Here is a 22,112-nt window from a genome sequence, read left to right as displayed (position 1 = left end):
TATTGTGGACCCAGGTTGTTAAGGGCCTTGTAAATTAAGACAAGATCCTTGAAGCTAGCCTGGTAGCCACATGGGTTTTGGATTGCTTGAATAGCTTGAACAACCCTTTCTATCTGCAGGGGGCTGTTCTACTATGATCCTGTGGGAACATAAGAGACTGCTTCCTGGGAAACTCTGCCTTCACATTTTCCAGGGGCTGAAGTTGTGTGGACTCGTAGTCCTGCATTTCTGCTTGTGCCCTCTCCATGGCTAGCAACATTTCAAATTATGCAAAAGAAGAGAGGGCATGCACATGGCACAATTCACATTATTTATAGACAAGTGGTGGAATTTGGCTCTTTGTGGTGCTGAATTGTGACTTTCTTTACTGTGGTGCAATGCAGTCCTGTACATCCGGTTCTCATCACGCTCTTCAGACCCTCCCCCTTTCTGGTAATTGTGAGAGGAGAAGAGGCTGCCTCACCTTATTTTTGAGGTGTAGGCCATTGTATGGGTTTTTTTGTTAGGATGCTGTTTCCCATGAATCCTTTAGAAGGAAGCTTGGTTAAATGACCTCTCTGATTATGCAGATATCTCTTCTTTCTCTCATCTGGGTGTTTGCACTCTCCTTTTTCTCCTCTGCAGATACATTCCTGCTATTGTTGACCACACTGGAGGTCTACCTTGCCAGGGGACGTTTTTGCTTCACCAGGTACTCCGATGCTTGAATCTGAGGGTCTGCTAAATTGCCAGGTCTTCTGTCTGTAAGCAGAAAGACATCTTATCATACAAGAGCATGAGAAGAGGCTGCTGAATCAGGCCAGCCAATCCAGGCCAGCATCCTGTTCTCACAGTGGTATTCAGAAGCATTAGTACCTCCCACTGTGGCTGTAGAGCATAGCTATTGTGATTACTAGCCATTGATAGCCTTATCCACCATAAATTTGTCCAATCTTATTTTATAACCCTCCAAGTTGGTGGCTGTCACTTCCCCCTGTGAGAGTGAGTTCCATAGTTTAACTATGTGCCGAGTGAATAAGCTGTTTCTTTTATCTGCCCTAAATCTTCCAGCATTCAGCTTCCAACTCCAGCTCCCATCAACACTGATTATTCTCCCTGCTGGCTGAGGGCTGATTGGAGCTGGAGTCCAGCAACCTTCAAAGGGACTCAGGTTTCCCACCCTACATCCGACCAGCTAATTGTTGCAGCCCTGCTATAAAGCTGCAGAGGAGACTTAAGTTTTGCTCCTTCAATTCCTCCAGGGAATCCAGCGCCGGATCACAGTCACCATCATCCATGAGAAAGGAAATGAGCTACACTGGAAGGACGTGCGAGAGCTGGTGGTTGGTAAGTTCTCCTCCCTCTCTTTACTTTTCTCTTATTATCAGGATCCATTCTGGTTCCTCTTCAGACTGTTTCACATTCAAAAGAACAGCAGCCCCTCTGCAAGCAGTGCTAGCTTTCTTCCAAATACACCTCAATATGACCACACTGATTGAACGCTCATCAGTCTCATGTTAGCCTTTTTTAAAACCATCATTTCTGTTTTCCCTGGCTAGGAATAAATGGATGTGTGCTGTGTAAGAGCCAGTGTAGTGTAATGGCTAGAACGTTGGCATGGGACCTGGAAGACCAGGGTTCAAATTTCCCCCCCACTCAGCCTTGAAGCTCAGTGGGTGTAACCTTGAGCCAGTCACTAGTCTACCTCACAGGGTTGTTGTGGGGATTAATTGAGGATACATACGCCACTTTGAACTCTTTGGAGAAAAAAGTGGGCAAGATATGTAGTAAGTAATAAAACTGCAACAAGCCATTTTGGGGTTTCTTTTTAATAATAATAATAATAATAAATTTTATTTATATCCCGCCCTCCCCAGCCGAAGCCGGGCTCAGGGCGGCTAACAACAATTAAATAATCAAACAATCAAATAATCAAACATTCTAAAAACATTCCATTATAAAAATTAATTAAAGTCAAATTAATGGCAACCGTTGAGCAAAATTCTGTGCAGGTTGCCAGAGGAGGGAGTCAGGCTGGGACCTGACCAAAGGCCTGGTGGAACAACTCTGTCTTGCAGGCTCTGCGGAAAGATGTCAGGTCCCGCAGGGCCCTAGTCTCTTGTGACAGAGCGTTCCACCAGATTGGAGCCGCAGCCGAGAAAGCCCTGGCTCTAGTTGAGGCCAGCCTAACCTCTCTGAGGCCTGGGACCTTCAGGATGTTTTTATTTGACGAGCGTAGGTTTCTCTGTGGGGCATACCAGGAGAGGCGGTCCCGTAGGTACGAGGGTCCTAGGCCGTATAGGGCTTTAAAGGTTAAAACCAGCACCTTAAACCTGATCCTGTATTCCACCGGGAGCCAGTGCAGCTGGTATAGCACCGGATGAATGTGATCTCGCAGTGAAGACCCTGTAAGGAGTCTCGCTGCGGCATTCTGCACCCTCTGGAGTTTCTGGGTCAGTCTCAAGGGCAGCCCCACGTAGAGCGAGTTACAATAATCCAGTCTGGAGGTGACCGTCGCATGGATCACAGTGGCTAGGTCAGGGCGAGAGAGGTAAGGAGCCAACTGCTTAGCTTGGCGGAGATGAAAAAATGCCGCCTTTGTTATAGCTGCAATCTGCGCCTCCATGGAGAGGGAGGTGTCGAAGATTACACCCAAACTCTTAACGGATGGTGCTGGCACTAATTGCACCCCCGCTAGAGATGGGAGTTGCCCCCTCAATCCCATATCGTCCCGTCCCAGCCAGAGGACCTCTGTCTTCGAAGGATTTAACTTCAACCGGCTCCCACGTAACCATCCAGCCACAGCTTCCAAGCATCTGGTCAGTGTGTCTGGGGCCGAGTCAGGGTGGCCATCCATCAACAGACAGAGTTGGGTGTCATCAGCATACTGATGGCAGCCCAGCCCAAAACTCCGGACAGTGTTTAGTGTTTGGGAAGATCACTTCTGAGTATGGAAAGTTAAGGTGAGGGGAAGTGTGAAGCTTAAGGAATCATGGAATGACTGGATAGTTGGTGGGCAATTGGGAGAGCGCGGAGGGTGGAATCAGAACCTTGCAGTGTCAGAGAAACTTGCACATGAAGGTATGAACATAGAAAACTGCTCTCTCTTTTTTTTGGAAAAGTGACAATGTTCCTTCTAGGACAGAATGGATTCAAAAACTGGTTGAATATGCAGAGTTGGACAGTTTATCAGGAAAAAATGAAAAACAAAACATGAATTCATTTCTAAGTGAGAAGTAGTTAAAATATATTTGAAAAATCACAGTCTAAACTCTGTTGTAGCATTCAAATAACATCTGTAGTAGTTGATAGTAAGAATCAAGACCACAGATAATTAAATATTTATACTTTAACAATCTGACAAGTTTTGGCAATAAGTTAATAATGAATATGTGAAACATGGAGTGGATGGGAAGTTGTACGTAAAGTAAGAAGATATTCTTAATTCTATTCGATTAGATTTTTTTTCTTTCTTTTAGTTGATTTGTTTTATATTTTTGTATTAATGGATGATGAAGAATGTTTCTTTTGTTTATTTCAATTAAGCAAATATAGATATATAGATATAGATATGAATGAATGAAAGAAAAGAAAACTGCTTTTTACCAAAATAAATCAGCTTTATTCAGACATTGGCCTGGTTGGCTTGTATTGCCAAGCAATTAGGGTTATGTGCTCGAACCTTTCCCATCTCCTCTGCAAGAACACCAGGAGCATCTACTTCCATTAAAGATGCTGTTCCATGTGGGGACACATGGAGAAATTCATGCTCCCAATCTCACCGAAAGGTCAAGCGGCCTTCCACCTGGACACTGCTTCTGCCTAGTTTGGCTCTAAGCTAAATAAATTCCCATCCTGCATTTTGACTCCCTCCACTTTTTCTTCAGGGCGCATCAGAAACAAAGCCGAAGTAGATGAAGCTGCAGTGGATGCGATCCTGTCTCTGAATATCATCTCTGCAAAATACCTGAGAACTTCCCACAGCTCTAACAGGTAATAGGATTTCCCCAACAGCCTGCCTGGCAAGGCGGAACCCTCTCCTCTTGACTCACCTAGGTCAGATATTTGAAGCTGCATGTCAGAAAGGACCCCCAAGCCTAAATCCTTGTATCCTGAGCCAATGTGGATTGAAATTAAAATAAAACAACTCAGAAGAAAGGGTTGTAAGTGTCTCTCTTCTCACTTCCTCGTTCGGAAAGTAGTTCCACCCTGGAAGAATTAACGCTTCATTATTTGCTTAAAAGTCATGGGGTAGAAGAACATATTAGCTGTTGGTCTCTATTGTTTAGGCATCCTGGACACAACTCCCTTCCCACCCCCCTTCTTGGACGACAGCAGGGATGGGGACGATATGGCCCTCCGGGTGTTCGTTGGACTACAGCTCCCACCACCCATTGGCCATGATTCCTGAGGCTGATGGGAGTTGGAGTCCCAACAACAGCTTCCTCTTCCCTGACTAGACAAAGGCAGCTGTGCACTCCCAGCTTGCAGGTGTGGTGCTGCCCTCTTGTGTCACGAAACGGGTACTGACACTAGACTAGTCATTCTATCAGCTCACATCCACACACTACATTTAAAGGACTCTTGTGTCGCTTTTAACAGCCATGGCTGCCCCCGCCCTGCAGAAAAAAAAAACATCCTGAGAAATGTAGTTTGTTAAGTGTGCTTGGAATTGTAGCTCTGCAAAGTGCGGGGTCTCCTAACACCCTTGATGCCCTTAACAAAGTACACTTCCCAGGATTCTTTGGCAGAGAAGCCTAGTATAAATTTGCTTTAATAGTATGGTATGGACCTTTGGCTAAGTCAAAGGTTTAGCTCAGGGTTTGGCTCAATCCATGGGGATGTGGGAGCAGTAACGATTTATTTTGTGCTTTTTAAAAAAGTGTTATCTATGAATGTGGTTTTTTTTTGGGTTGCTGCTTGCCTATCCCTTCTTTTTTTTCTGTTTTCTTTGTCTGCTTGTTTCTTCTCCCTCTCTGCTGTTCTTGCTTTGGGCTGCACTAATAAAAGCTTTCTGTGTCTTCACAGGCTCTTTCTTGATAAGGATATGCCTAGGTATTTTCAGTTTGTTTTCCTTTGTGCATACAGCTTCTGGCTTCAACAGAATGCTTTTATGCCTCTCCCCTTTCCCACCAGTAGTTAGTCCTTAGCAAATCTCTTAGCTCTGCTGTGTGATTCGAGTATTCTGTCTTCTCCTCGTTTCCCCACTGTGTTGAGGAGGCGACAGATGCTCCATTTGTCAGCTGAACAAATGAAAAACATACACGGAGCCCTCTTTTCCTCCTTGTGTTCCTTGTACTCTCTCACATTGTGGTTTCCCATTTAGATCTGGTTACCCTTTTTGTTTCCATGCTGGCTAGCCTATCCTAGGAGTCACTGTTGCACACAAGAATAATATTAGTAGTAACAATAATAATAATAAGTAATTGTATATTGCTGTCTTGTGAGGCACATGCCCCACCTAGTTTTAGATGTAGTTCCAAAAGCTTCTATTTTTATTGCTGAGAGGAGACCACTACCTCTGACCAAAGAAGGGAGGCTTTCTACAACATGCTTGTCGTGGTCTGCTCAGAGGTCCATTTTTTAAAAGCCATGGCTTTGTTTCTGTTCTGTTCCCTTCAGGACTTTCTACCGTTTTGAGGCAGTCTGGGACAGTTCCCTCCATAACTCCCTCCTTTTGAACCGGGTGACCCCCTATGGAGAGAAGATCTACATGACCCTCTCAGCTTACCTGGAGGTGAGTTATCTCATGTCCCCCACAGTGGTTGGATCTGGAATCAGGTGGAAGAAAATATCTTGACAGAGGGTGGTACCCAGTGTTAGTCCTAGAACACTTGCACACTGGTTTAGTTGAGAGGGTAAACAGCTGCATGGCTCTCTTTTCCTTCCAGCTGGACCACTGCATCCAGCCAGCTGTCATCACCAAGGATGTCTGCATGGTTTTCTACTCTCGAGATGCCAAGATTTCACCCCCTCGCTCACTGCGCAGTCTCTTTGGCAGCGGCTATTCCAAATCCCCAGATTCGTAAGTTGAATAAGTTGTGTCCTGTATGAGCGTTGTGTGTATGGGCTGAAGGGTGTGGATTCTGAATAGATCAGCTTGCTGTTCTGCAGGGATTGTTGATTAAATGAGGTGTGGGGATGGGTGCCTCCCAGTGGTATCGTGGTCCAGGGTCGCTGAGGGTCTGCAGTAGCCACTGAGAAGAATTCTTCTCATCCTTTGTGCTCATTGCAGCCAATCAGAGTGAAAGGAGGTGAGTCCGCTGCTGAGGATTGGCTCCTGGGCTCACTCTGGAGAAGGCACATGGAAAGAACTCCAAGCTGTTGTTATATAGGCTCCAAAGCTAAGCATTTGGGAACACTGAAAACACTAGGTGCTTCAGTTTCAAGAGGATGGTGTGCACATGTATTATATTTATTTATGACTTTTCCATACCACCTTTCATTTGAGGATCACAGGACAGCTTATAACATAAAAGCACAAAAATGCATACCATAGTAACAAACAAAACACCTCCCCCCAAGTTTCAAAGGCCATAGATTGTTTAATTAGCCAAGGTGAGCCTCCCTGGGGAGAGCATTCCAAAAGTGAGGAGCCACTGCAGAAAAGGCCCATTCACGTGTTGCCGCCCTCTGAACCTCTCATGGAGGAGGCACACGAACAAGGGCCTCAGATGATGGTCGTGGTTTGTTACATATAGTGGAATTTCAAGGAAAATACAACTTACGTCAGTCTGAAAGAAGATATTGAAACACTCCAAATCATTTGTCCAGTACATGCACAGAAAATAGTAGATCTAGCTGAAAGGCAACACACAGAGATCTGCCTTGACCATTACAATACAACCCAAATTATTATTATTATTATTGTAATCTTAGTTTAGTGTAATTAATTTGTAGTGTAATGAATTCCTATCTGTAGTGTGAGTGTGGGTGGCATATATATTCATGTTTAGGATATATCCTATTTATCTACAATAAGCCTAGAGCGGGGAACCTGTTATCCTGCAGATACTATCGGACTACAACTCCCATCAATCCCAGCCAGCATGGTCAATGGTCAGGGATTAGAGCTCCCTCTGTTTTTTATTTAAACCAAACCTTTTCATTCAGAACCATGAGATTCTGGACTCTGCTGGCTGGAGCTGATGGACCTTGTAGTCCAAAATCTTTCAAGGGTACCAGGTTAGTGAAGGCTGCTTTACCTTCTTTATATCTGAAAATATTATTTTATTTTCTCTGCTTTATTCTGTGCAAACAGCAATCGAGTCACTGGGATCTATGAGCTGAGCTTATGCAAGATGGCAGACACAGGAAGCCCAGGTAAGAGGAAGGCACAGCTTTCCACATTATCATAAAAGTGTGCAAGCAGTCACATTCATCTTTGTTGGTTTATTCACTATATTTGTTTATTCTGCAAAGGCACTTTTCATTTCTTAGAACCTTCTGAGGGTCAGGATGGAAAAGGGAGAAGAAAACAATAAGCAAACTGAGGCAGCCCAAACTTTCATAATGTTACATAATGAAGTGATATAATGACCAGATGGAATGGCCAGTGTAGGACAGTTCTTGTAGGAAGGGGGAGCTGAAAGGTTATTGGCCCCAGCCAGGCCAACAGAGGAGGCCTCCCTTGTTGGCTGCTGATGAGAGAGGAGGAGCCAAGCAAATGTCAGCTGGTCCTTATCAGGTCAACAGAGAGGGCTGTGGTCTCACCTGGTTCAGCTGCAGCCAGGTGGTGCTATTTATTGTGTGGGTGTATGACAGGGAGGAAACAAAGAAACCACTGAGGTGGCCAAGAGTTTCGGCAGGAGCGTGAGGTATGGCTTGTGGGGTGAACAGGGAGTGGCAATGTCGGCTCCTGACCACTGGTATGAATTCCTTTGGGTGACTGTTAACTTGAGCCATTTCATTTCTCAGGGATGCAGAGGAGGAGGAGGAAAGTCCTGGACACTTCTGTGGCCTATGTCCGTGGAGAAGAGAACCTGGCCGGGTGGAGGCCCCGTGGAGACAGCCTCATCTTGGAGCACCAGTGGGAGCTGGAGAAGCTGGAGCTGTTGCACGAGGTACATGTTGAGCAGTGACCTCGAAAGAACCGGCCTTTGGGATTTCTGCAAGGTTCAGCTTTGTCATTTCCCACCCACCCGTGAGATGTAGCGGCCAAAAGCTGCCAATTAAGCTGCCTGTTACTTATTTAGCTGCCTTGTAATCTCCACATGCTTCCCTTTACTACTTAGCTGTTCTGATTTGGGGTCTCAGTCCCCGAATCCTTGGAACAAACATTGTATGTGGTTTGGCAGGGATGTAAGAAGAGTTTGTGATGCAAAAGTCAGATAGAAGAAGACCACCTTAGACACTGTAATCACTTTTCTTCAATTAATCACACCAGATGTGATGTTTAAGTCAGCTTTATTTTGGTTATAGCAACAGCCACTGGGGAATGAATTCCAAAGGCCTCTATTGACAGATCAACTTCTATAAGCATGTGTGTGCTTTCTAGGTCAACAGGCAGAAGTCACAATTAGGTATTTAGGCAATGAACTTATCAGAAGAGCAAAAAGTAACATCACAGGAACAGAGGAAGAACAAGGCCATAAACCTATCCATCAGTGTCAGCAAATTCCTTCACACGTCTTCACAGATGTCTTGATTCTTTCTACATCATCCTTTCCCCAACATCATAGAATTATAGAGTTGGAAGGGATCCCACAGGTCATCTATTTCAATCCCCTGCAATGCAAGTATCTCACCTAAAGCATCCATGGCAGATGGCCATCCAAATTCTGCTTAAAAAACTCCAAGGAAGGAGAGCTCACCAACTTCCAAGGGAATCCATTCCACTGCTGAACAGCTCTTACCACAAGAAAGTTCTTCCTGATGTTTAGTCAGAATCTCCTTTCTTGTAACTTGAATTCATTGGTTTGGGTCCTACCCTCTGGAGCAGGAGAAAAGCAGCTTGCTCCATCCTCCATGTGACAGCTAGATATTTGAAAATGGCTATCATACATCTTAGGCTATCTATCAGTGTATGTATCAATGATTTCTCCACTGCAGCTGATACCATTTCTCTTTTTCGTCAGGTCGAGAAGACTCGCCACTTCTTGCTGCTGCGGGAGAAGCTGGGTGACAGCATCCCCAAGTCCCTGAGCGACTCGCTGTCCCCCAGCCTCAGCAGCGGGACCCTCAGCACCTCCACCAGCATCTCCTCCCAGATCTCCTCCACCACCTTTGAGAGTGCTGTCACGCCCAGCGAGAGCAGCGGCTACGACTCAGCAGACATTGAGAGCCTGGTGGATCGGGAGAAAGAGCTGGCCACCAAGGTACAAAGCCCATGTCCACAGTGCTGCAGTTGAATACCAGAAGGTGTCAAGGTTTTGTTCTCTGAGGAAGGCTAATCCCAGAGAGCACCCAAGGCTACCCCACAAACACCCTGTCTGAGCAGGGAATTTGAACCCAGGTCTTCTGCATCCAGATCCCCAGCAGCCTTTTGTTTCCACACATCCTGTTGCCACCCCTAATTTTTGAATACCTAAAACCAGCAAAACACACAACCTGCCCCACTTGCTACACAGCTTTGGAGGTTTATGTGGGTCTGTAACATTTTCGCTGCTGAGTTTTGAATGGACGTGGTTAGCTACTGTCTGGCATTAAATACATGGAGCCCTCTTGCAAAATCTTTTCAAGACCACATATTTTTTTCTGGTCTACAGAACAGTGGAGGGTGGTCCACTGGGGATAATTGGGCACTATCCCGCCCCCCAACTCAACAAGCTCCCATTTATTTACATCTTCTTAGAAGGAGGCTCTGCCTGCCATAGACTCTTATGTTCACCTGTTGTAGCTTTCACTGCCTTGTGCTGTACCAATTCTGAGGGGCACCACCCACCACTGCAGGAAGACCACATTCGACAGCCTCCCAGCGGACCCAGCTGTGGGTTAGGTTGAAGGCCAGCTGCCTCCCATCTCCTCCTTTGTCCCCAGGGCTAACAGAGATGCTTCTTTCTTCTCTTCTAGTGCCTGCAGCTTCTTACTCACACTTTCAACCGTGAATTTAACCAGGTCTACAACAGCATCAGTGATTGTAAGGTAGGTTTGCAAAACGTTAAGAGGAAAAATGCAGGACATTTAGCACTGGGGTCGAAATGCTCAAACTACTACTCAGCAGACATTGAAAGCATGATGGATCGGGAGAAAAAGCTGACCAACAAGGTACAAAGCCCACGGCAGTGTCCAAAACACTGAGTTTGAAAACCCCTCCTATCCAGTGTCCTGTGAGATTTCTTGGGGTTTCTGTTTGACCACCCCATTCAGTACTGTTCTTTTATTTTTTTATTTTAAAAATCCTGGCAGGCTCTGTAGAGCTCACCGCCAGCCTCTTGTGTTCTTCCAGCTGTCCGATATCTCTCCAATTGGGCGGGACCCGTCGGTATCAAGTTTCAGCAGTGCCACCCTCACGCCTTCCTCGACCTGCCCCTCCTTGTCTGATTCAAGATGCAACTCAGTGGATCAAAAGTGAGTTGGTTGCCACCAATGGTACATGTCCTTCCTCCACTGACAGAGGCAGGATGCTCCCGAGTACCAGTTTTCTGGAAACTACAAGTAGGGAAAGTGCTATTACCCTCAAGTTCTGCTTGAGGGTTTTCCCAGAGGCATCTGGATGGCCACTGTGAGGACAGCATGCTGGACAAGTTGGGACTTTGGACAAATCCAGCAGGGCTCTTCTTATGAGCTGATAGATGTTTCTGTTTCTTTCTTCTAAGCTTCTGTCCCTCAGTAGGCAATCTGCAGTCCTCTTCAGGCCTACTGACCTTTTTCTCTGGTCTGTGAACTTATTTCACTCTTTCCCACTGGTCATTACTTTCCCTCTGCTAGTCCTGGTACATCCAGGCACTGGGAAAACCTAGGGCCTCGGGGGTCCTTGAATTGGTAGGGAAAGGGCCAGACCTCAGTGGTAGAGTATTGGTTTTGCATGCAGAAGGTCCCAGGTGCTGTCCCCAATGACATCTCCTAGTAGGGATGGGAAGAGCACCTTGAGTGAAGCCCTGGAGAGTCTCTGCCAGTCAGTGCAGACAGTCCTGAGCTAGATAGACCATTGGTCAGGCTTAGTATAAGGCAGCTTCCGACGCACCTAGGTAACCGGCTACCTTTCGGCAGCTGCTCAAGAGGTGGAGCTAGCTTATCTGATCATGCCCATACTGCTGCTTTTATGTCATTGTTTTCTTTCTGCTTTTCATTCCCATGTAGATTAGTGTCTTGAATAGAAGCAGATGCTCCCAGTCTTTTTGCAGAAGAGACGGGAGAGGCTTATACATATAAACCTAGTGATTTGGCAATACAAGCCAACCAGGCCGGTGCCTGAATTAAGCTGATTTCTTTGATTCTTCTGCCTCTCCAGCTGCTTGCTTTGAATGACAACCATTTGTTTTTCTTAATTAACAAAAGGACCCCAGAAGCAAATTCTCGAGCCTCCAGCCCTGGCCCAGAGGGGGAGCCACCCTTCCAGCTGATGCCACCCATTGAAGCCTCTTACCTGGCGAGAGCAGGCAAAAATGAGTTCCTGAACCTTGTTCCAGATATTGAGGAAATCAGGCCTGGGTGAGACATTCACACTGCAGTAGCTGCTAAAAAATAAAAACCCAACACATGTTCCAGAGCCAAGAGTAAAGCAACAGCTACCCTTTTAGCATTGGGGTGTGTGTATGTGCACAAATATGTGTGTATGCAATTTGTTTCCATATATGTCAGTGGGATTTGCAGTCAAGATGAGTATTAGATTGATAGAGTGATTGCCCTTCCACCCTCCCCTAGTAGCTCAGGGTGGCAAAAAGAGACACAAGTTAAAAGCAACGAAAAAAATTCTAAAACAGATTTAAACATTCTAAAACCAGTTACGATCAAAAACATCTAAAAGCAGTTAGTTTTAAAAATTCTAAAAGTAACTACAAACAAAGACATCCTTCCATCCATTGATCTCAGAGTTGCCACAAGAATTCTCTTGCTACCTGGGTAAACAGGAATGCTTTCAGATTCCTCTTGAAAGTGAATAACAATGGAGACAGCTATACCTCACTAGGGAGGGTGTTCCATAACTGGGAAACCACCACTGAAAAGGGATGTTCTCTGTCTCAGGCCTTGGAGAGCTGCTGCCATTGAGTGCTAACACTCCTGGGCTACGTAGACTCAGCATTCTTGAGTTAGTGTCAGGCAGCTTCATTTAACATGCAGCTGGGGGAACTCAGGCCCTCCTGGTGTTGTTGGACTGCACTTCCCATCACCCCTAGCAATCTGGCTCGTGCTGTCTAGGGCTGGTGGGCATTAAAATCCAATGAACACCTGCAGGGTCACAGGTTTCCCCATCCCTGATCTGACATTGCCTAAGTCCAGCCACTTTGAATGGCTTGAAAGTAAGCCTGGGTGAGAATGCATGGCTTAAATTGAGGCTGGGCCCTCCAAGGTTCAGAGATGTTGCTACTTGTAGCTCAGCAACACTGGGAGGGCCACACAGGTTCCCCACCCCTGTTCAAAATAGTGATGGCTCTGCTGGCTGTTTCAGGATGGTGTTCATACCTTGACTGCCTTGGCCCAGTTGCTGCACTTCATTTTTAAATGAAGGTGCTTGGAGAATGGGTGTAGGCAGGAGAAAACGTTGCTGAACTTTGCCAAGGAGTCTAGAGGGAACCAAATGGCCTTCTTGGTCTGTGAGCAGTGGATTCACTGCAGCACCTGGGGCCTCTTGGAGCCCATCTCCAGCCAGCTCCGTGTCCTTGAATGCTTTCCTCTTTGCCATTTCTTTCTAGCTCTGTGGTCTCTAAGAAAGGCTACCTGAACTTCAAGGAGCCGCTCTCCCCATCGTGGGCCAAGCACTTTGTGGTGGTCCGGCGCCCCTACGTCTTCATTTACAACAGTGACAAGGACCCCATTGAAAGAGGGATTCTCAACCTCTCCACGGCTCAGGTGGAGTACAGTGAAGATCAAGAGGCCATGGTGAAGGTCAGTTGAATGGAGGGTGGGGACACTGCAATCCTCCCATAGGATGTGGGTCTATAATGAAAGGGATAAGATCAGCTCCCTAGAGGGAAAGGCCTTTTCAGGCATTCATTTACACCTGCCAGGATGGGGTTGAGAAGGGAAAGAGTTCCACTTTCCTCCCATTTATGTGTCTTCAGGAAGAGGTGAAGGAATAGAAAACCCAGGGGGAAGAGGGAATGGAATATCTCAAAAGATGACATGGCACTCTACACTGCAACTTTTTATTGGAATCCCCACATGTGCTACAAGAATACAATAGCAGATGTTTCTGCGCTCCTTTTTCCTAAATCAAATTGGGGTGATAAGGCCATGAGGGTGCTATACTCCCCTCGCACACACTCTCCAACGCAGATCAGAAAGGATTTGTTTTGGCAGGGCCATTTAATCCACCCAAATCTTGGCCACTGGGAGACAAAGATGCTGCCCTTCCCTGATCCCTTTGCAAACCGGGTATCAAATAGCTGCTTTAAGGGCTTCTGAGGATTTGCTGAGCGACTGCTTGCCTTTGTGATTCTAGACACCCAACACCTTTGCCGTCTGCACGAGGCACCGCGGAGTCCTCCTCCAGGCCATCAACGACAAAGATATGAATGACTGGCTGTATGCCTTCAACCCGCTTCTTGCTGGCACAATACGGTATGGCGAGGAGCCTTCCTCAGCCCGAGGGCCACCTTCCCTTGTGGGCAACGTTCTGTAGTGGGTGGAGCCAGGCAAAAAGTGGGTGGAGCTGTGACTCTTGGGTTACATTCCAGTGACAGAAAATTCTGAGGTTTCCATCCACAGGCACAGCTCTATCTAGGCAAACAAGAGGTGTGTTCAGAGTTCAAGGACACGGTCCAGCCAGGCAAAATCCCTTGACAAGGGTGCAGGGCAGGGGGCAGTGAGTGGTGTGGGCAGGAGGTGGGATGTGGTCTGCAGAGAATGCTGAGGGCCGGGTAGATCTATATGTGGCCCCCAACCCTCAGATTCCTTGTTCCCACAGTGAGAAAAGAAAAGAGGGTATAAAAGTGAGTGCTAGAAAGAGCTGCAGTCTTGCTTATTTGCTCCTCCTTTTTCCCACACAGGTCCAAACTTGCCCGAAGACGCTCAGGACAGCTGAAATATTGAGTCTCTGTGGGGTTCTCACCCGGTTCCCCAGCCCAAATCTCTTAACACGCCTTCTGATATAGATAAAGCGTTACCTCTCATTTCTCTGTGATTCTTGAATTTCTCTCTCTTTCCTTGTATGCAACCCTGTGGCTTTAACATTCCTCGTCTCTCTCGCTGTCTCTCCCCACCCCCATCCTCCCTTCAGCACTTTCTCCAGCTATTCTAAACCCCACCACCATCTTTTTATCACCCCTCCCCATGCACATACCTGTGCTGAAAATATTATTAGTAGCATGTGGCCAAACTGAAGAAAGTAACAAGGGGGAGGGGAGTGTTGGTGGTGACTTTCCAATTTATATGCACGACTTTTTGGGGCAAAAAAAAAAGAAGGGACACCCCCTTTTTTGTTTCTCTGGATGCCCTTTTTCTTCATTCCAGTTGACTTTGTGCTACTCTCTGTGATGTGTTTGTCTCTGTCTGGAATACTTTTCTTTTGTTTTGAAGTCTCTGCACTGCTGCTGCTTTCAAGGCGAGGTCCTCTGCACATGGGCGAATGCAGCTCTTTGTCCACCCCCTGGTCACACCTGGAGTGCGACCAAGATATTTCAAATCTCTTTTTTGTGAAAGCAGACTTGCTGGCAAATTTGGACCACTTTCCCACCCTGCCTACTTTGGCTTTTAACACTTGCTACTTTAAATTTTTAGATTTCAGGGCCGCCTCCCTGCCTCATGGCTCACGAGGCTACAGCCAGACAGGGCTGACCCAAGACATTTTGTCCATCCCTGCCCCCCAGCCATTCCACATTCAGAAGCCAACTTGAATCTTTCTTCAGTGTTGGCAGGACCAGGCCATTGCATCTGCTGGCAGCAAGCTAGCTTAGAGGGCACGTAACAGGCTACAATGGCAAGCGCGCGTACACACACACACACACGCGCGGCTCTGTCCCCCCAATACATCGCCACCACTTCCTGCCCCCAGTTGATTGCATCCAATGTTAGTCCTACTCAGAGTAGACTCACCGAAATTAATGGACACAATTAATGTAAGTTGATTTCAATGGGTCTGCTCTGAATGGAACTGAACTGCTTGCAACTCTCTAGCTTTGGCTGCCTGAGGCAGCTGCCTCGCTCTGCCTATTGGTTGAGCCAGCCTTTCCAAGCCATCACTTTTTGGAGTGCACTAGGCTCTGCTTTCTTCCCCTTGGCCTGTGCGTCACTCAATGCAAGCAAATGAATGAAACTGCCTTTCGGATGCCTTCAATGCCCAGGTGCAAAAACCGTGCATTGCACGGGGAGATTGAGATTGACGGTTCCCGCCCTTGTGGTCTTGCACATGTGTCACAGGCCCAAAGATAGCTGGCTGAGCTGCGAAAATCCAGCTTGGCCAATGCTGGCCCCTTCTGTGCCAGAGTTCTTCAATAATGTGAGGCTGGTCCTGTCGTTAGGCAGAGCAATTTGACCTTCACAGGCAGGTGGTTTTTGGTGGGGATGGGGCAGTGGCAGTTAGGTTAACACAGAGGACAGAGCTCTGGGTTTGTGCCCACGTGGGCTGCTCTGCTGCCCTGCTTTCCTCAGGCACCATGAATGAAACCTACAATCCCCAGCTTCTGCACATAGGAAATATGGGGCGAGTTGTCCTTTGCTTCAGGTAGCAGAATGCTTCCGGCCACCCCCATCTGTGTCTCTCCAGAAGGGTCCAAAAGGTTAAACCTCCCCCCCCCCCACACTTTCCTCTTAGTCGGAACTATGCAGGATATCTCTGATGGCTCCTTTAAGAACAGGACAAGGGCTTTGAAAATTGGGATTCAGTGTGGTTCTTCTTGGAAGAAGGGTTTTTTAAAAACCCCAAATCATTATGCACTTTTTTTTTTATTAAAAAAAAATGCCAAATCAAGATAACCTTTGCCAGCCTGGTGCTCTCCAAATGTTTTGGATGCCAACTTCTACCAGCCAGCACAAGGCTGATGGGAGTTGTCCAAAACATATGGAGGGCACCAGGTTGGCATAGGCTGAGATGTGAGCAAAAGAGCTGTATTGGGGTCCTTGTGCTTCAGGAAGAGGATTGAAACAAAACGAGCTCCCTACACCTCTGCTTTCTGCTGCATACAAAACATATAATCTGAACTAACAAACCTGTTTACATGCTTTCCCTTTTTAATCATTTTGTGTGTCTAAGTAGGAGAGGTTTTTAATTTAGGAACAAATGCCCCTCTCTGGAACTCTTCCACTCATCCTGCAGATTGTAAACATTTTGGGCAATTTGGTAGCCAAGGTAGGTTCACTTTATGCTGGCATGAAGCAGTGGGTCTCACCTAGGTATACTGGGTTCTAGGTCTCCCTACATAAATGCTCTTGTTCTAGATGTCTCTTAGCTCTAGTTTTGTGAGAACACTGGCTGAGATTTTTAACTAGTGTTTGGGGCTGTGCCACTTGAGATCACAAGCTGGGGCCCTGCACAAATAGATGCTTGTGCCTATCAAAATAGTTCCCTGAACATAGAAAACCAGAGTATTCTAACCCTTTTCCCTGACGTGCTAGCTTTTGGCATGCTTGGAATTATTTTGCATGGAGGAGCATTCCATCATGCAGGCCTATGTCTGAAGTCTGGAGCAGTGCAGGCAGACCTCATGCTCTGTATGTAAGAACCACAATTAAGCCCTTGAGCTCCCCACTAAGATTCTAAGTTTCTCTTTCTTGTAAGGTGAACTTGTGTTGTTAGGCTGATTTTTCTTCAGGAGGCCATCTTTGCCCTCCTCTTTCTCCTTTCCAAGCTGGCTTTTACTCCTGTGGCTCACTGTGATCAAGGAGGTGATTTAAAGAGCAATTTCAACCTTGTGGTTCAGAGGAACCAAATTTGCATGTTGGCATTTTTTTATGCAGCTTATAAAAGCCATCTAGTTGGGGGATCAGCTCAGGGAGGAAGTTTACCTACAAACCACAGTACTGAACAGAGACATGCAGGCTTTAAGCACCATAGGATTTTTTTCATCAACAGAGCAACCTCGCTGCATTATTTTTGGGGGGTGGGGGAGAAAATGTTTTGGCTCTGCCGTGTGACACCAGGGAGTGCGCAGTGGTGCAGCGCCAGGACAGATGGGGCTCTCTTTAACATTACCCTCCTCTCTTTCTCTCTCCTAACTTAAGTGCTCAGGTTGGAACTCCTCCTGACACTTTCTGTGGGTCTTGTGTACAACCTCTGTGCAGGGGAAAAAGGGACCATCCTTGGAGACCCAGATCATGGCATGGGGTCTGTTTGTTCAATGTACTCTGATTGTGTAAGTCTCAGCATAGTGATTAACGTTCCTTATACAACGGACACACTCCTCACTGCCAATGTGTGTGCACATCGATCGAGGCTGCTGGTTCAGGAGCTAAGCCGATTGTGTGATGGTTTTAATGATGGACTTAAAAGGTTTTATGTGGGGTGCTAAGTTGCCGTAACTGCTGCCTCTGACAAAAGTGGGGCGAACTGTGTGGAACCAGGAAACACCCCCCGGGAGGACATTTCCTGGAAATATTATGTGTACACTAAGATAACTTTTTAATGTATTTGTTTTATTGTTTAAACTTGGAACAAAACTAGCCTGCAAAGTCTTTGCTTTGGGAAGGAGGCCACTATGGGTGGACTATAAATACAGGGGTTATAAATAAGCATTAAGGGGCTCTTCTTAAGCAGGAAGAGCAAGTGGATGGCAGTGGAAACCAGGTGTGTCATAGCATACTCATAAGCTGGGAATTGTAGTGTCTTATGTAAAGGTCATATGTCTACTAGGTCAGCTTAGGTTGGTTTATATATGTAGCTCAGGTCGGCAAGAGGGCAAACATCCATTCTAAGCCACTGCTGCATTGGTCATTACAAGAGCAGAGCTGTAATCTGCTTTGGAAAAAAAGTGACACAAAATTGTTGTTTTTTCTTTTCACAGCCAGTCCCTGGTCAGGCACTGTGAGCAGTCCCTTGCCCATTATAAAATAGTTCCTCTTGGCCAGATGTCCCCCAAGCAAACAGAAATGAAATGTTTTCCCTTGCATCTTAAATTTGGTCCTGAGTTTTCCAAATTCCAGGAAAGAATGTGAACTATGGGGAAAGGAGAGGGTGAGAATCCAACCAGAGAGGTGCCAAAGCTCTGTTCACTGTCACAGTCCTAGAGTCAGCCAGCTCTTAGGACCCACCTACCTTCTGGAGGCTCTGCCCCATGCCATGGGCCAGCCAACCCACAGAGCATGGGGCTGCAAACACAGAGCAAGCTTTGAGACCACCTTTTGCACCTCCTGGTGGGATTTCCACTTTTCTCATTCAAAGAAACATTTTTTCCCCCTGATGAAAGCAAAAACTGACCACACAGGGAGCTGTAATGTTGGAACTTGAAAGTCATATATATATTAGTTGAATCATAACCTTATGAACCTTTTAATATGGGTTTTCGTTTGAAGCAATGCACTTTAACCTTTCAGGCCAGTGTCCCCATTCAGGATGTTACGGAAGGGGGAGGGGGTGTCAGGCTCCAAACCTGTGGGAAGGTTTCTCCAAACACCCCTCCCACAAATCCCCCTGAGGGCATTTCAAAGCAAAGACTTTATTCGCTGCTGCTTTACTGTCTAATAATTTACAGGGAATATTTAATTTGTTTTTGTTTTTAAAGTATATATAAAGTAATGTGTATTTATGCATCTGTAGTTTATATTGCACACTAAAAGCAGGACGTCCTCTGGGCTGATCTGCCCCTTGGCATGTACTGCCGTCACTTAATACTGTCTATTACTGCCTATGCATCAAGTGGTACAGTCCTCCTCTGCATTAACAGCTGGCTGGATTTTTGTCATTCTCTTGGTTTTGTTTCTTTTTAACATGCTGCTTTAAAAGAACGGGAATAAAACAATTTTTTTTTGCTGCTCTGAGGGTTTTTTTTGTGAATGTATGTGAAACTGGACTTCACCTCGTGCATGTGGCTATCGCATTACTCCACGATGGCTCACTTCACCTTCACCTTCACCCTCGCCCTCCTGCCCACGTCCACGGACCCGTCAGTCGTTCTGACATCACAGGAATGTATCCAGATTTGTGCTTCCTTATACTAGAAACATCAGCCATTGGTGGGGGGTGGGGCAGAAGCAGACGCTTAATTTCTTTGGTTCAGGAGGCCATTTGCGAGTTTGAAGTGCAGCCACTGATGACCAGTCTGATAATACTTGAAAGAAGTCTTGTGGTTGTGCTGGTGTTTGTTTTAAAGCCTGTACCCTTTTTTGTTGTTGTTGAGCAAGAGGGACAGCCCCTGTCTCTTGGAGAAAGGGGAGCAGTTGTTCCGCCTTCTATATGGCTGACTCATGGCCCTCATCCAGGGAGGTTCTGAGTGACGTCTGATAAAGCTAGAGAAGATTACATGTGCTCATCCCACCCAGAACAGTTCTTGTGTGTTGTTTTCCTTCCCCCTATTTATTGACAACCTAAATTCCATGTGCTTTCCGCATACACGTCTTTCTCATTGGGCATTTGTATGTTTAAGTGGTTCCTTCTTCCCGATGCCCACAGACAAACATACGCCTCGTCAACACAGACCACCCCTCCACCAACCACAGTCACCTGCACAACATAGGTGACTTTCTGGAACCGATCCCTTACCCCTTCTCTTTCATTTTTTAAATTAAAAATCAGTCTTTCCCTGGTTGAAAGGAATACATTCACAACACTGTACTTTTTTTATTAACTGACTTTGTTTTGTCTTTTTCTGTTCCTTCCCATGTTTTATTTTGTAAATATATCTGATGTTCGGAGCTTGGGTATACAAAATGTAAATATAGTTCATGTATTTGTACTAATTCTGATCCATCTTGCTGTATAGCCTTTAGGTGTGCAATGCAGATAACAATATCTAACTCCGTGTATGGTAACCTTGCACCACTGAACTGTTAGTGAACGAGGTGAAAAAAAATAAAGATTAAAAAGCCAGTGGATTAAACAAATTTCAGCTCCATGTGTCTTTTCTTACCTCCTCTTGCAAGAGGCTATTTGGGCCCCTGCAAATTGGTGGTTTTGTTTGTTTGTTTGTTTGCAGGTGTATCCTGCAATTTATCATCGGGGGCTCACAGGGCTTGAATGCACAATGACTCTGAAAGGGCACCAGATTCCCCCACCTCTATACCAAGAAACTATGTCCATCCTGCTAGCCTGCCCAGCCCTACCTTAAATAGCCATAAGACATAAGCAGAGCCTGCTGGTCAGGCCAATGGCTCATCTAGTCTGGCAGCATCCTGATCTCACAGTGGCTAATCAGATGGGGTGGGGAGGGAAAGAACTTTCTATACCAGGTTGAGGTCCTTGGAGAAACCATGGAATAGAAATCTAACAAATGAATTAATTTAAATAAGTAAAAATACATCTGGTATCACCAGCCTGAGATCTTTACCTAGTGCTGAACTGTTACCAGAAAGTTCACTCCCAGCATTCAGGACCAGTAGAACTGGAAAAGCTCTTAACCTCTGCTGGCTTAGTACTTGGTAGAGCAGTGCACTTTTGAAACCACTAAAAACAACTCAGGGAAGGGGAAAGAGAATGTCCATACATGTTTTGATCTGCTTTTCTTTTGTAGCTATTAATATGAGGGGGGAAACAAAGAATAGCTATGATTAGCCATCACTCATCATCTTGGGACTTGAAAGGTGCTGCAGTGAGGATGCTAGCTACACCCTTAACACAGTGCAGTTAAACCATGGAACTCGCTCCTAAAGGAGACAATGTTGGTCTCCAAACCAAGTGACTTTGAAAGAGGATTAGACAAATTCATGGAGAGGGCTACTGATGGCTATTGCTCTCCTCCAAAGTTGCTGGAAACCACAGAATGGGAAAATGTGCTTGTGTTCAGGTCCTGTTCGCCTACTTCCCATAGCAATCAGTGAATTAAGTTAGGCTGAGAGACTATGACTGACCCAAAGTCACTGAGTAACCCTGGTCTTCCAGGCCCTAAGCCAACAAACCACTACACCACATACCGGCAAATCCAGGTGACCCAATTGCAGCTGATGGGGAGGTATTGCACAACAAGCTCATTTCCCCCAAATACAGTGGTACCTCGGGTTACAGGTGCTTCAGGTTACAGACCCCGCTAACCCAGAAATAGTACCTCAGGTTAAGAACTTTGCTTCAGGATGAGAACAGAAATCGCGTGGCAGTGGGAGGCCCCCTTAAGCTAAAGTGGTGCTTCAGGTTAAGAACAGTTTAAGGTTGTTACCGGAAAAATCCGAGGGCTCCCTTGGACAAAAAGTAAAGACACCAACCAGAGTAAATTGGAGCAAATCAGCAGCCTGTAGGCTTGGCCTTTATTGTACTGTTGCAGCAGGGTGTTCCCCTCACTCGCGGGAGAGAGGAAAGACCCAGAACAATGGTGTGCAAGACCTTATAAAAACTTTTGAAATTCCCCTCCTCTAGGTCAAGCCCACCCCCAGAAACATCATGCATACATTACAGAAAGGAGGGGTTGAGGGAGGAGTTGTGGTGGTAACCTGAGTGTCCTGTCACCTGGCTGGTTCCTCCTTTCTCCCCTCCCCATGAGTACTTTTCTGAAGACAAATGGTAGTTGCAGTTTCCTGCCCCCTGAGGGGGAATCCAATCACTGTTCTTTTGTTATAGTCCATGTTGAATCCACTCGTGTATGCAGGGTTGATGGTTTTCTTTTTTTTTTTTTAAAAAATAATTTTTATTAACAGGCCAATCATATCACATTGTTCAAATCACATTAATTCCAGATTATACAGCCAAATTTTAAATTTTTTGGGGGGGTACCCATATATCAAGCTCCGCACGAGTCCAAATTCCAGATGACTCCAGACATCACTTATTTGCTGCTTTTGTTCGACAGTTCCATCCAGTTCGATTCGGATAGACATTTATTACCTTCTTTCTCTTCTTGTTGTTATCATTTATTCCTTTCTTTGCGATCTCTGATAATTTTCACAAACAGATTGAAAGATTTGGTGTCACTGTGTGGGTTTTGTAGTCTTCCAAACTCATATTATTCAGGAACAGC

At 46.0% G+C, this 22,112-nt stretch overlaps 1 protein-coding gene across 13 annotated transcripts in view; it reads left to right on the top strand.

The window, feature by feature from the left end:
• KIF1B (kinesin family member 1B) overlaps positions 1-20,052 on the top strand; it is a 128,595-nt gene extending 108,543 nt beyond the window's left edge. For all 13 annotated transcript variants that reach the window (XM_083453645.1, XM_083453639.1, XM_083453647.1 and 10 more), the window contains 14 exons: positions 625-691; positions 1,242-1,326; positions 3,867-3,972; positions 5,602-5,716; positions 5,871-6,004; positions 7,241-7,302; positions 7,897-8,042; positions 9,057-9,296; positions 9,991-10,062; positions 10,367-10,488; positions 11,419-11,571; positions 12,774-12,966; positions 13,523-13,641; positions 14,070-20,052. In XM_083453645.1, coding sequence (XP_083309771.1) covers positions 625-691; positions 1,242-1,326; positions 3,867-3,972; positions 5,602-5,716; positions 5,871-6,004; positions 7,241-7,302; positions 7,897-8,042; positions 9,057-9,296; positions 9,991-10,062; positions 10,367-10,488; positions 11,419-11,571; positions 12,774-12,966; positions 13,523-13,641; positions 14,070-14,112 — 1,657 coding nt within the window. In that variant the 3' untranslated portion in view covers positions 14,113-20,052. The remainder of the gene's footprint in view (positions 1-624; positions 692-1,241; positions 1,327-3,866; positions 3,973-5,601; positions 5,717-5,870; positions 6,005-7,240; positions 7,303-7,896; positions 8,043-9,056; positions 9,297-9,990; positions 10,063-10,366; positions 10,489-11,418; positions 11,572-12,773; positions 12,967-13,522; positions 13,642-14,069) is intronic.
• Positions 20,053-22,112: the final 2,060 nt, after the last annotated feature.

Source organism: Podarcis tiliguerta (genome assembly GCF_965153285.1).
Source record: "Podarcis tiliguerta genome assembly, chromosome: 8".
Classification (NCBI taxonomy): domain Eukaryota; kingdom Metazoa; phylum Chordata; class Lepidosauria; order Squamata; family Lacertidae; genus Podarcis; species Podarcis tiliguerta.
The sequence above is the reverse complement of the archived record's forward strand: the minus strand, read 5'-3'. Positions and strand labels throughout refer to the sequence as shown.